This window comes from Monodon monoceros, unplaced genomic scaffold (genome assembly GCF_005190385.1).
Source record: "Monodon monoceros isolate NGI ecotype Baffin Bay Population unplaced genomic scaffold, NGI_Narwhal_1 Super_Scaffold_3, whole genome shotgun sequence".
Taxonomy (NCBI): Eukaryota; Metazoa; Chordata; class Mammalia; order Artiodactyla; family Monodontidae; genus Monodon; species Monodon monoceros.
Window position 1 is genome coordinate 55,732,181 of NW_021703780.1, and position 12,719 is coordinate 55,744,899.

The 12,719-nt window shown below is 46.2% G+C and overlaps 1 protein-coding gene across 1 annotated transcript in view; it reads left to right on the top strand.

The window, feature by feature from the left end:
- XYLB (xylulokinase) overlaps positions 1-11,654 on the top strand; it is a 43,234-nt gene extending 31,580 nt beyond the window's left edge. Inside the window, exons 17-20 of the mRNA XM_029243645.1 lie at positions 1,714-1,772; positions 3,248-3,335; positions 5,836-5,930; positions 11,248-11,654. Coding sequence (XP_029099478.1) covers positions 1,714-1,772; positions 3,248-3,335; positions 5,836-5,930; positions 11,248-11,325 — 320 coding nt within the window. The 3' untranslated portion in view covers positions 11,326-11,654. The remainder of the gene's footprint in view (positions 1-1,713; positions 1,773-3,247; positions 3,336-5,835; positions 5,931-11,247) is intronic.
- Positions 11,655-12,719: the final 1,065 nt, after the last annotated feature.

The following is a 12,719-nucleotide window of genomic DNA, read 5'->3' on the forward strand; positions in this document are numbered from 1 at the left end:
GCTCTAGGCACATGGGCTTCAGTAGTTGTGGCTCACAGGCATTAGCATGCAGGCTTAGTAGTTGTGGCCCACGGGCTTAGTTGCTCCGCGGCATATGGGATCTTCCTGGACCAGGGCTTGAACCTGCGTCCCCTGCATTGGCAAGTGGATTCTTAAACACTGCACCACCAGCGAAGTCCCCAGCTACATTTTTTTTTTTTTTTTTTTGCGGTACGCGGGCCTCTCACTGTTGTGGCCTCTCCCACTGTGGAGCACAGGCTCCGGACGCGCAGGCTCAGCGGCCATGGCTCACGGGCCCAGCCGCTCCGCGGCATGTGGGATCTTCCCGGACCAGGACACGAACCCGTGTCCCCTGCATCGGCAGGCAGACTCTCAACCAGTGCGCCACCAGGGAAGCCCCCCAGGTACTCTCTTAATGGCTGAGGGTGAAGATGGGGGAGGCTGAGAGGTGGCAGCAGAGCCTCATAACATTTGTTTTTAAATACCTGCATAATAAATGAATACCTCTTCATTGTAAAAGAGTCCTGTGACACAGGAATATAGGGATCTAAGCGCTATGAGATTACAGAGCGCTGTGTTTTTCTGCCCTGCCCCCGGCTTCTGCATCACCCCTTACACGGTCCATGGGGGAGAGGTCGGGGCGAGGAGGACTAGCTCTGCCTTTGGGACGCCCCTCCCACACCGACACCACCTAATGCTTGGCTGGTTTTTCTGTCCTGGCAAAGTTTATGTGCCTCTGGAGGATCACTATGCCATCTATCTTGTACTGCAGGTACAGCAAGTTAGCGCTTAAGGGCTCATCTCATTCTAGGACTTAATTTATTTATACTTCTTTGCATTTACAACTTTTTTTTTTGGCCACGTGGCATGCGGGATCCCCAATTGACCAGGGATCGAACATGCGCCCCCTATAGTGGAAGCACGGAGTCTTAACCACTGGACTGCCAGGGAAGTCCCTGCATTTACAACTTTTTGATAGCATTAAATAAAAATATGTTTTTGTTTGTTTATTCAGCATTCTCTCCTTGTCACAGCACAGGGGATGTTCTTTCTTGACCACCTCCATTTTAACCCGAAGTGGAACTATATGTCTTTTACTAGACTGTGGTTTATTATTTTTTATTGTGAAAAATATGCATACAGGACTTCCCTGGTGGTGCAGTGGTTGAGAGTCCGCCTGCCGATGCAGGGGACGTGGGTTCGTGCCCCAGTCCGGGAAGATCCTACATGCCACGGAGCGGCTGGGCCCGTGAGCCATGGCCGCTGAGCCTGCGCGTCCGGAGCCTGTGCTCCGCAACGGGATAGGCCACAACAGTGAGAGGCCCGTGTACCGCAAAAAAAAAAAAAAAAATGCATACAGTAGAATATATGCTTCATACAGCTAATTGTGAAACATATTAATAAATCAAACACGTTTCACAGAGCACTCTGGTTAAGAAATAGAACATTGCCAGAACCTTAGAACTGTCCTGTGTACCCTCTTCAGTTGCATCCCCAAGAGGTGGATGAGGAAGCAGCCTCACGAGCAAATTTCATGTTGGACATGCGTGGAGAGAACCAGCTTTAGATCTCCCACGCAGTCCTGTGTGATAAGCAAGAGGCATTGGCCTGACACTAGCTCTTTGTGGTAGAAGAACTCTGGAAAGCAGCCTTTTCTGTCTTGGGGGAATTGTCACAGCCATTTTTTGTTTTTTGTTTTCTTTTTCCTTACAGTGCCTAAGACAAAGATTTTGGCCACCGGAGGAGCATCTCACAACAGAGACATCTTGCAGGTAAGTGCCGGTAGCAAGCCCTGAGCTAGGGCCTCTTCCACGTCTAATACTTCTAAGGGCCAGACACTCAGCAGTAACACTGCCTCTGTTCCCGCTCCTGCAGGGATGGGGAGCTTACAGCTCATTCTTTCCCAGGAAGCCAGCTCTTTACAGCGCACATGGCAAGCAGATTCTATCTTACGCTCAAGTGAAAACCACTGCCCTGTACAACTCCACTCTGATACCAGCACTGGCCTCTGGAGTCACACAGAAAGTGCCTGTCCTTCATGGCAAACCTTCTGACATCTAATGCCAATGTTCTTGTCTTCCTCAAGGTTTCCCCCTTCCAATTTAAACATCTCTGATTTTCCCAGCCATTCCTCTTATAATACAGTTGCCAGAATTTGTCACTGTCTTTCTGGTCCTTCATTATGCTAGACATATATATGACCCAAAGTAGAATCAACCTGCAGATATCTGACAATCAAGCTGTTAGCCCCAAATCATGGAGCTGTTAGTGTCTTATTGGGACACTGAGAATTTTAGGGTATAGCCCGAGGCTGCCTTAGCTGTTGGAGTAACTGAATCGCCTGTTGACTTGTACAATAGTATACCTGTCTTAGGTAAGATTCTCTAGAAGCAGAGCCTGCAATGGAAATTATTCTATGAGTGATTTGTTGGGAGAGTGCTCCCAGGAGAAAGGGAGTGAGGGATCCAGGTAGGGCAGGGGAAGAAGGATAGGCAAGGATGTGGTTTTGGTTGGAGTCAGCTTCAGCTCCATCCCATGGGGAGATATGGTCCATGAACTATGCCGCAGACTTGCTTCCACCTTGGGGTAAGAGGGCCAACTGGCTGTCGTGGGAAGAGATACGAATAACCTCCTGTGAGAGGCAGCCTCTGTTCAGTAAAGAGCAATTCTTTTGAGGAGGGGCAGCTGTGAGCCATTAGCAGCCAATACGCAACAGCATCTGGGTGAGGGTGCACACCGGTCCAGTAAGGGGATCCAGATGGGGCATCAACAATATCTCTGGTTAACTAAGACCCCCAAGTCTTTTCCATGTGAGCTCCCCTTAGTACACATCCTCTATTCTAAATTTATGCAATTTATTTTGGGGACCTACATGGAAAACTTTATCTTTATTCCTATAAGACATGCATTTGTTAGTGTGGGTTTGTTTGGCCTTGTTAATATTAGTCTGAGACCTAGCCATCTCCACCTTGATTGTTTGTTGCTAAGCATACTTTCTAAATCTTCTCCTTAAACAATGCAGGGACAACCCAGAGAGCTGTGGCCCTTCACTAGAGACTTCTCCCAGGTCACCCTGACCCTATTATCACCAGGGTGGCATAGCCAAGTGTACTTCCTTTAAGGCAGTAGAGGTGGAATGGAAGGTATCAGAAGACGTATTAGAAAAGAGAGCCCAGAAAATGCATGTCTGTGTGCATGCTCCCTCTGAGGAATGACTCACCACAGTAAGAACTTCTGTCCTTTCCAGGTGCTGGCAGATGTGTTTGGCACCCCAGTGTATGTCATAGACACAGCCAACTCAGCCTGTGTGGGCTCTGCTTACCGAGCTTTCCATGGTAGGTCAGTGGATGGCGCCAGATGCCTCTGGAAGCGGTTGGGGCACTGGCTGGGCTGAGGACAGTGGAAAGGGGAGATTGGGATGTTCCCAGTCTTTAGGGACGTGGGAGGCTTGGGGTCTTTAGATTCACTTTTCTCCCCTCCCAGCAGGGGGGAACCAACCCAAACCCTCTGTTCCTCTGTGCTTTACTTAAACTGGGAAAGAGAGGTAGGGTCCTAACTAAATGAGGCCTGGTCAGAGTCAGACTCAGCCCAGGGACATTGGTTGAGGGCACTTGGGCATGGGTCTGGACAGCTGGTTGGCAGGAAGGGGTAGATAAAGTCCAGAGCCATCTTTTCAACAAGAGCAGAAGTTGAGACAAAGGTGGAGGCTTCCGAGCCAAGCAGTCCAGGACCCTGGACAGCTCCTTGGGGGCAGTGGGGAACCAAGGCTCTGATGGAGGCCTCCCTGAAACTGCGGGAGCAGCACAGGACCACGAGGGCGTTCTTCCACCCATGTGGTCGACTTGCCCTGTCCTCTGCCTGCTCAGGCCACTCCTCCGGCCACCCATGTAACTCAAGGGCGTTGTCCTTTCCCTCTAGCGGTTGCATTCTTCACACATTTATCCTTAACTTTTTAACACACCTATTTAAACTTGTATGTTTTCTTTCAACATTGAGAATTAATCAGGGACCATAGACTTCTCTTAATAATTAAACTCTTACTCTTTCATTCCCCTCCCTCTCCACCCTATCCACCTTGCCCCACCTTGTGCCTGTATCAAGATCATTGGGCAATTTCTTTTTCTTTCTTTCTTTCTTTCTTTCCTTCCTTCCTTCCTTCCTTCCTTTTCTTTTCTTTCCTTTCTTTCTTTTTTTTTCTTACGGCTTGTGGGATCTCAGTTCTCCGACCAGGGATTGAACCCAGGCCACAGCAGTGAAAGCATGGAGTCCTAACCACTAGGCCACCAGGGAACGGGCAGTTTATTTCTAGGCTGTTATGTTTTTAATCAAACTTTACAACATGTTGGCTTTTATTTGCACTTACGTATGTTTGTCTTTTTTTTCTGACTCTCTGCAGTTTCTTTTTCCTTCATTTCTATGCTGGTGTTTTTGGAATATACAGCCAGAATACATAATTAAGAGGAAATTCAGTAGGTGATAATTTTCTGAGGGCTTGCATGTCCAGCAAGGGCTTGGTTTCACCCTCCCAAAGAACGCTACCTTGGCTGGACAAAGGACTCTAAAATATTTTCCTCAGAACTTTGAAAACACCATTCCATAAGCTTCCAGCCTTCAGTGTTGCCCATGAGGAGTCTGGGGTTTACTTTATACTCCTCCTTTTGCCGAAGCAGAAAAGGAACTACCCTTTGGGGCCTCTGCTGCTGTGCTGCTCTGTGTTTCTTTCTTATTTTTCCTTTTCCACGCCTATTTAGTTGTCAGACATTACCTGGGGGTACTGCCCTGCTCTGCCCTCCAGAACTAAAACCTGAGCTAGGTCCCAGCACACCAGTTCCCACTTTATGTGGACATCCATTCTCTCCAGCTGGGTTCAGGGATGAAAGCCAGTCTGTGAGTGAGTGGAGGGGGACAAGAGTCTTTCAAGTAGTCTCTGTAGTGGCTACCCCACCCCACTGTGTCCCCGCATCCACACAGCTCTGGGCTGGGATATTCCAGCATCCTTCAGAGAGAAAACTGGGCCTCACATCTTCAGTGGGCCCTCCTCCCCTCTCGGTGGTCTTGAGTTTCCCTTCAGTCTGATACTGCTCCTTAAATTGCCCGGAAATCCCTTACTGTTTCCTGCCCACCTATGGCAACCTTCTCTCTTTTCCAGCCCTGCCACTCTTTTGCTTGGTGGGCATTTATGGAGTGCCTCCTGTATGCGGGCAGTGTGCCAGGCACCAGGGCTCCAGTGGAGACCCAGTCCTGGCCTCTGAGAGCTTCCGGCTCGAGAAGGGAGGGACCTTAAACAAATCTGTGGCAGAAGTAGTGAGATGCGCCCTGAGGAAAGCGGATGGTGCTGAGAGCTGGAAGGGATGTTCCTAGTGGCAGCTTTTCTGAGAAGAGAGAAGAACATTCCACACAGTGAAAAGGCTCTGAGCAGAAGGAATTGAGAGCAGTTGGGGTGGCTGGAATGCAGTGATCGACTCGGAGAGTGGAGCCACGTGAGGGAGGAGAGGCGGGCGGACCCTCCCCTCTGTCAGAGGTCAGAGGTTAGCTGCCTCCCCACATGTGCTTCAGACAAAGAAAGCCCTGCTGAGAAGAGGCCTGCACTTGAAACTTTTCTTCTCTTTCTCTCTTTTTTTAAAGATGGTTTTATGGAGGCCCAATTTATATAACATAAAAATCACCCATACTTAAGCATACAATTCAGTGATTTTTAGTTAACTTTACTGAGTTGTACAACCATCACCATAATCCAGTTTTAGAACATTTTATCACTCCAGAGATAAAATGCTATTTCCGGGTAACACCTTCATTTGCAACAGGCACTGACGTGAAATGAGCTTTCCCTTGTAGGCCTTGCAGCTGGAACAGATGTGCCCTTTTCAGAGGTTGTGAAGTTAGCCCCAAATCCCAGATTAGCTGCTGCCCCAACCCCAGGAGCGTCTCAGGTAAGAGACCATCAGAGTTCATTCGTGGCATTTGCATCGTGAAAATCAACTACGTTCTTTTTTCCAAAAGGTAAGTTTTTCTTTATCACCTACATTATAGTTGATGTGCTCAACTAAAGGGGAAATCTACTTTTTTTTTAATTGTCAAGGAAACAGAGCAAAAGAAGACAGGTTGTCTCTGAGATTCAGAGATACGGCTGATCTTATAGCCCCAGGGATCAGATGGCTCACTGGGCATATCTTCCTTGCTCAGATGCCTTGGGGTGCGCCCTTCTAATTCACAGGGTTACAGAGGCCACTGAAAGACTCTGTCACTTAAGCATAAGACGTGCTGGGTTTCTACCATTCAGATCTGAAATCTGGATCCAAGAAAACTGTGTGTTCACTCAGTCAGAGGGAAGGCAGACCCCACTTGTTACAGGTTGGGTTCCCTGGAAAGCAGACCCTGAGTTGTTGATTAGGATACAGGAGATTTATTAGGGGGCACTCTTGGGATCTGCATCTGTTGAAGGAAAAAGGAAGAGGCAGGGCTGGGCAGAGGCAGGAAGTGAGCTGCAGTGCGATCTCAGTGGAGCCCTCAGTCAATCCTACAGGAAGTTCTGAAGCTGGGATGACTCTGGAGTTTTACCCAGTTGTGGTGAGGGGGACGGGCCTTTATACCCCTTGTCAATCAGTTATTGCCTGCAGGCCACCCCAGGATGGGGTAAGGCAGCTCTCTATAGCCAAAGCAATCCACAAAGGAGGCTGCCAGCTGAGGGCTGAGAGAATAAGTTCTCTGTTCCTGCAGGGCAATCCGGGTGGTATGCCATAGCATCCATTTCACCACCCTTCCTGTTTGCACAAGGTTCTTGCAGTCCAGGAGCAGGGGGTGACACAGACAGAGGACTTTATTACTCACAGTACAGCAGGCAGCATAAGCTTCACGTTTGCATCAGTTTTCCTTGGCCCCGAAGTGCCATCGGGCGGTGTGGAGTGGACCCAGGTGGATACTGTGCACACACTGTGTCTGTGTCACAAATGAGGGACCCTGCGCATTATAAAGGAGCTGCGAGCAAACCTGTCCAAAGGACACATCTTTATCATCCTGGTCAGCAAACAAATTTTCCCTCTCCCTATCTTCCAAGGCTGTTTGCTATACAAACACCCTTGAAAAGATAGTCTGGAACAAAAGCTGTCACAAGACATATAGAAACACCCTGGAGAATTGTCTCACAGCTTATCTTGGAAGCAGAAGCTCATGCTATCCAGGTGACTAGATAACCCACACACATGGGTCTGCCCAGGCTTCTGTTACTTTCTGTTGTGTGCCCTTCTGTTTAAGAGGGAGTTCAATGAAGTAGAAAGATCCTACCTTGAGATAAAGGGCCTTTGGGTTCTGATTCTTATCGTGCCTCTCCCTCTCCGTGTGACCTTCACATGACCTTGAGCGGCACTCCTCATCTCTGAACCTCTGTTTCTTCATCTGGGAAGTGGGGACATCTGTCTGGCCTACTTTTAACCTGCTAATTGTGAGGGTTAAAGACAATCCTTGCCTATCATGGCTTTATTTATTTATTTATTTTTTTGGCCACGCCTCGCAGCATGCGGGATCTTAATTAGCTCCCCAACCAGGGATTGAACCTGCGACCCCTGCAGTGGAAGCTCGAAGTCTTAACCATTGGACCACCAGGGAAGTCCCTATCATGGCTTTACTATACAACAGGAAGTCTGACGGTGTTGCCATGTTGGTTCAGTGGTTCAACAGTGTCAGGGCTACGGGTGAGGTTTTCTGAAGTTCTCCAAATCAGCAGTGGACAGTGAGAACATCATAAGAGCCACATAAGTCATTTAAATTTTCTAGTAGTCTCATTTTTGAAAAAAGAAGTAAAAATAAATAAGTGGCTAATTTTAATGTATTTAATTTAACCCAGTATGTCCAAAATATTGTCATTTCAACATGTGATCAATAAGAAAAGTTGCTAATGTGATAGTTTACTTCTTTTTTTGTTTTGGCTGAGATTTGAAATCTGGTGTGCATTTCCTCCTAATAGCGCCCGTCACATTTCAAGTGCTCAGGACCGCATGTGGCTTGCAGCTACCATATTGGATAGTGCTGTACTAGGTATGCTCCACATGACCACAGGATGTATGCAGCTTCTCCTAACATCATGTTCCCCCTCACCTGTATTCATAGGCAGAAATCAGAGCGTGGTATTAGGCAAGGAGTCTCTCCTCACACACTCTTGCTTTTCAGGGAGACACATACTGGTCTGTTTCCCTCAACTCCCCCAAGAGACTACCACTTGGTTATACTGTCAACCTTGGTTGTAAGAAAGGCTGAAGTGGAGTCTGGCTCTTTCATCCTCTCTAGAAGGAGGCCAGCAAGGAAGAAGGCAGTGAGGGTAAGCTGTAGGGCAACAAACAGCTGCAGCTGCCTCATTACAGGTGGCAGATGCTCTGTGTGTACCGCCACTCTCCCTGGCTTGCCCATGACCAAAGTCACTAATAGCTTGTGGAACTCTTTACCATTAAACCCAAGTGTAACCTCGGAATCCTTCTCAACACCAGGTGGCAAGAAGTGACAGTCTGTGATTGTTGGCATAAGTGACCTATTTGAGGACTGGATTGTAAATACCTTGAGAGCAGGACAACATCCTCTGTTTGCTTCCTGTGGCACCTCTGTGTGCTCAAGTGGAAACTCAAAACAGTAACAGTGTTTTCCCTGTAGGCGCTACTGAATGTTACAATTTCCTCCTTGGAGAGGATATCACAGCCCTCTTACGTCTGAGTTCACAGGCAGAGCTGCTCCAACTGCACCAAGAGTAGGCCCTAGTTGCATAATCAGTTACTAAAGGCCTTGACTTTAGAGCCAATTAAACCAAATTAAGAAGGAATGGGGGCTTCCCTGGTGGCGCAGTGGTTGAGAGTCCGCCTGCCGATGCAGGGGACATGGGTTCATGCCCCAGTCTGGGAAGATCCCACATGCCGCGGAGCGGCTAGGCCCGTGAGCCATGGCCACTGAGCCTGTGCGTCCGGAGCCTGTGCTCCGCAACGGGAGAGGCCACAGCACTGAGAGGCCCGCATACCGCAAAAAAAAAAAAAAGAAGGAATGGGATTGGCATGACCTCCTGGTGGTATATGTGAGTCCCAAGGAAATCTGGGTCCCTTGGCCAGCCTTGTGTTGCTTGTGTGTAAGACCACATGCGCTGACCTAAAGTGCAAGGCTTACAGAGCTACAGATGAAAACAGCTTTAAACAAAAAGAATGAAGAGGAAGAACGTTGGATTGTGTTTCTTTCTGGTCCTTTTTCCCTTGTTGGTTTTTTGGTTTTGGTTTTGGTTTTATTTTATTACACAGCACACTGTATATATAATTTTATAGCCTGCTTTAAATATTCTACATTACAGTGTAAGTATTTATATTCTTTTCTTTTTCACAGTATACAATTTATTATATTATTTGTGTTTACATTGTCATAAATATTCTTCATGTTTGACATATTTTACATGTTATATTATTACTATTTTTTTAAACATTTCTTTACTACAGACTTTTACTATGCTAAGAATTTATATTCTTAAAGGTATACATACTTTTTTTTTTTTTGGTTTGCACATAGTCATTTATTTAACAGCCATTTATTAAGTTCTTACTGTGTGCCTAGCAGTATGCTAAGCTCTAGGAATCCAAACACACCATCTCTTGTATGTTTGGGATATAATGGGAGATAATGGCACATAAAAAAGATAAATTCCTAATTGCTACAGACTGTTTGGGCTTCTCCAAAATTCATTTAATTAATTTTTATTGGAGTATGGTTGCTTTACAATGTTGTGTTAGCCTCCACTGGGTTTTTTTTTTTTTAACTAATTTTAAAAATTCATGAATTGAAATCTTTACCCCCAAAGTGATGGTATGAGGAGGTGGGAATTTATGAATGTGATTAGGTCATGAGGCTGGAGCACTCAGGATGGGATTAGTGTCATTACAAAAGAGACCCCAGAGAGATCTCTGGCCCTTTCCCCCATGTGAGGACACAAGAAGAAGATGACTGTCTAGGAATCAGGCTCTCACCAGACAGAATCTACTGGCATCTTGATCTTGGACTTCCCAGCCTTCAAAACTGTGATAAACAAGTTTCTGTTGTTTATAAGCTACTCAATCTATGGTGTTTTTGTTATAGCACCCAGAATGGACTAAGACACTAATCATGCAATTTGCATGGAACATACATGTTATTTTTAATGACTGCATAATATTCTATCTGGCTAATGAACCATATTTTCTCGAGCATTTTCCATGTCTTAGAGCAGTTGCTTCTAGTTTTTCAATTATTATAATTAACGCTATGTGGGTAAAGGGTTAACAAAACCTTTCCCTATTCTGCATGAGAATTTGACTTTTGGTTAATGTTCTAGCTCTGCAATAAAAGTGGAATGTCAACAGTGTTACTAGGCAACATTGCTATGTCAAAATGGCCCTGAATTAGGAAACTGCATCTGGAATGGGAAAACATAAATACCTAAGTGGAAGTCATACTTAGGGCTCCCTGAGTGCAGTGACTTCTCACGGGCATGGCTCTTGTCTATGGAGTTGTTAACAAGGGATACTCCTGTGGGGAGTGAGGTTTCAAAGCCGGGGTGGTTCTTGCACCTGTAAGATGTGGATTTCGTCTCCTTGCACCTGAGCTGTAACCTGGGGGGCAAGGAGGGAAGAAGGAAGGGAGGCAGAGATACCCTTTCCTGGACACCTGTGCAAACTGTTCATGGTCTCCTGCAGCCACTGTGCCAACACGCATGATTCTCCAGTGTATCCTTTTTAAGGCCAAGGTGTGGCCCATGGTAGTCTTATGAGTCTGAACATTTAGTGGTGTCTAAGAGGACCTTTGGTGTGCCTAGCACCCTACACTTAGGATTACTTCCTTAGGAGAGCTTTGCAGAAGTAGAATAACTAGGTCAAAAGCCATGGGCATTTTCAAGCCCCTTAATACAAATATAAAGTTGAATTGATTTACAAAAGGATTGCACCACCAACTTCTACCAACTGTGCGATGAAACAGCCATTTCCAGGTACCTTCATCAGAATTTTTTAAAATTTTGTAGATTTGATAACAAAAACTGGTTTCTTGTCATAATTTGCCTTTTTTAAAGATCTTAAACTATAGGTTTGAGAACTACTAGCATTTCCTGTTTTGTGAATTGACACTTCCTTTTTTCTGCCCAGCAAAAAATTTAAATTGCAAATACATGGGATGTAGAATTTTTTAAATTGCAAGTTGCAAAGAGATGTAAGAGCACCTTCCCTTCGCCGTCCTAAACTGCTCTTTCCACCCCTCCAGGTCTACGAGGCCCTCCTCCAGCGGTATGCCATGCTTGAGCAGAGAATCCTGACCCAGACCCGGGGGCCTCCGGAGTGAATTCCACAGGCCCAGCCTCACTGATTCCACTTGGAGACGTGGCCTTGGACAGCAGGGAACCTCTTCCCTGTTGTAAGCAGCTCTGCCTGCCCACCTGACTCCTTACGGTGCTCCAACCTGCCCAGGACCACCTTAAAGCCCACCTTAGTACATCCTCCTGAACACAGCTTGTGTCCCTGTGCCCAGGGCAGGAAAGCATCTCTCTTCCTGTCTTTTATCCCAGGAGGCAAGATAACACTGAGCCTGGGATATGTCCAATAAAAATTGTGACTTTTCCCCTTTCGGGACCTAAATCAGCAGAATGGGAGAGACAAAGCAAAATAAATAGATTCTTTCCTCTTTATTCACTAGTTTTCAGGATGATGAGTTGATTGCCAAGCATCCTCTAACAGCAGCTAGATTTTTAGTATCAATATGATACATTTGACATACTTTATATGTCTTAATCCATTGAGTAATTATTTTTCTCCTTGTCTTCTTTCTGATAGCCATACTATCCAACTTTTCTCCTACTTTCCTGATCTACCATTCATTCTTTCTTCTTTACTGTTACTTCTGCTCTGTCTACTCCTTAATGATTGCTGGGCCCCAAATCTCTGTTCTCATTCCTCTCTCCCTCCAGTTCTCTCTTGTTGGATGATTTCATCTAGCCTTGGGCTTCAACTGCTACTTATATACTAGTAACACCCAGCTCTATGTTTCCAGCCACAACTCTCCTTGGAGTCAGCCAACATTCTCACAGGGGTACTTCAGACTCCGCTTATCCTTTTTTTTTTTTTTTTAAATTTTGAGTCATTTTAATCTTTTTTTAAAATTTATTTATTTAAATTTATTTATTTTTGGCTGCTTCGGGTCTTTGTTGCCGCGCTCGAGCTTTCTCTAGTTGTGGAGAGTGGGGGCTACTCTTTGTTGTGGTGAGTGGGCTTCTCATTGCGGTGGCTTCTCTTGTTTTGGAGCACGGGCTCTAGGCACGCGGGCTTCAGTAGTTGTGGCACATGGGCTCAGTAGTTGTGGTTCACGGGCTCTAGAGCGCAAGCTCAGTAGTTGTGGCACACGGGCTTAGTTGCTCTGTGGCATGTGGGATCTTCCCAGACCAGGGCTCAAACCCGTGTCCCCTGCATTGGCAGGCGGATTTTTAACCACTGTGCCATGAGGGAAGCCCCAGACTCTGCTTATCTTCCCTTGCCCTTCCCCAAACCTCCTCCTCCAGAGTTCCTGTTTCAGTGAATTGGTACCACCAACCATCCTTTCATTCATTCATTCAGGAACCCAAACCCAAAACTCAGATATCTGCTTTCCCACATCAAATCAGTCACCAAGTGATTTTTGTTATTGCTTTGGTAACTCTTAAAACAGTTCCTTTCTCTCCATCCCTCCCTGTTTTACTTTATTCC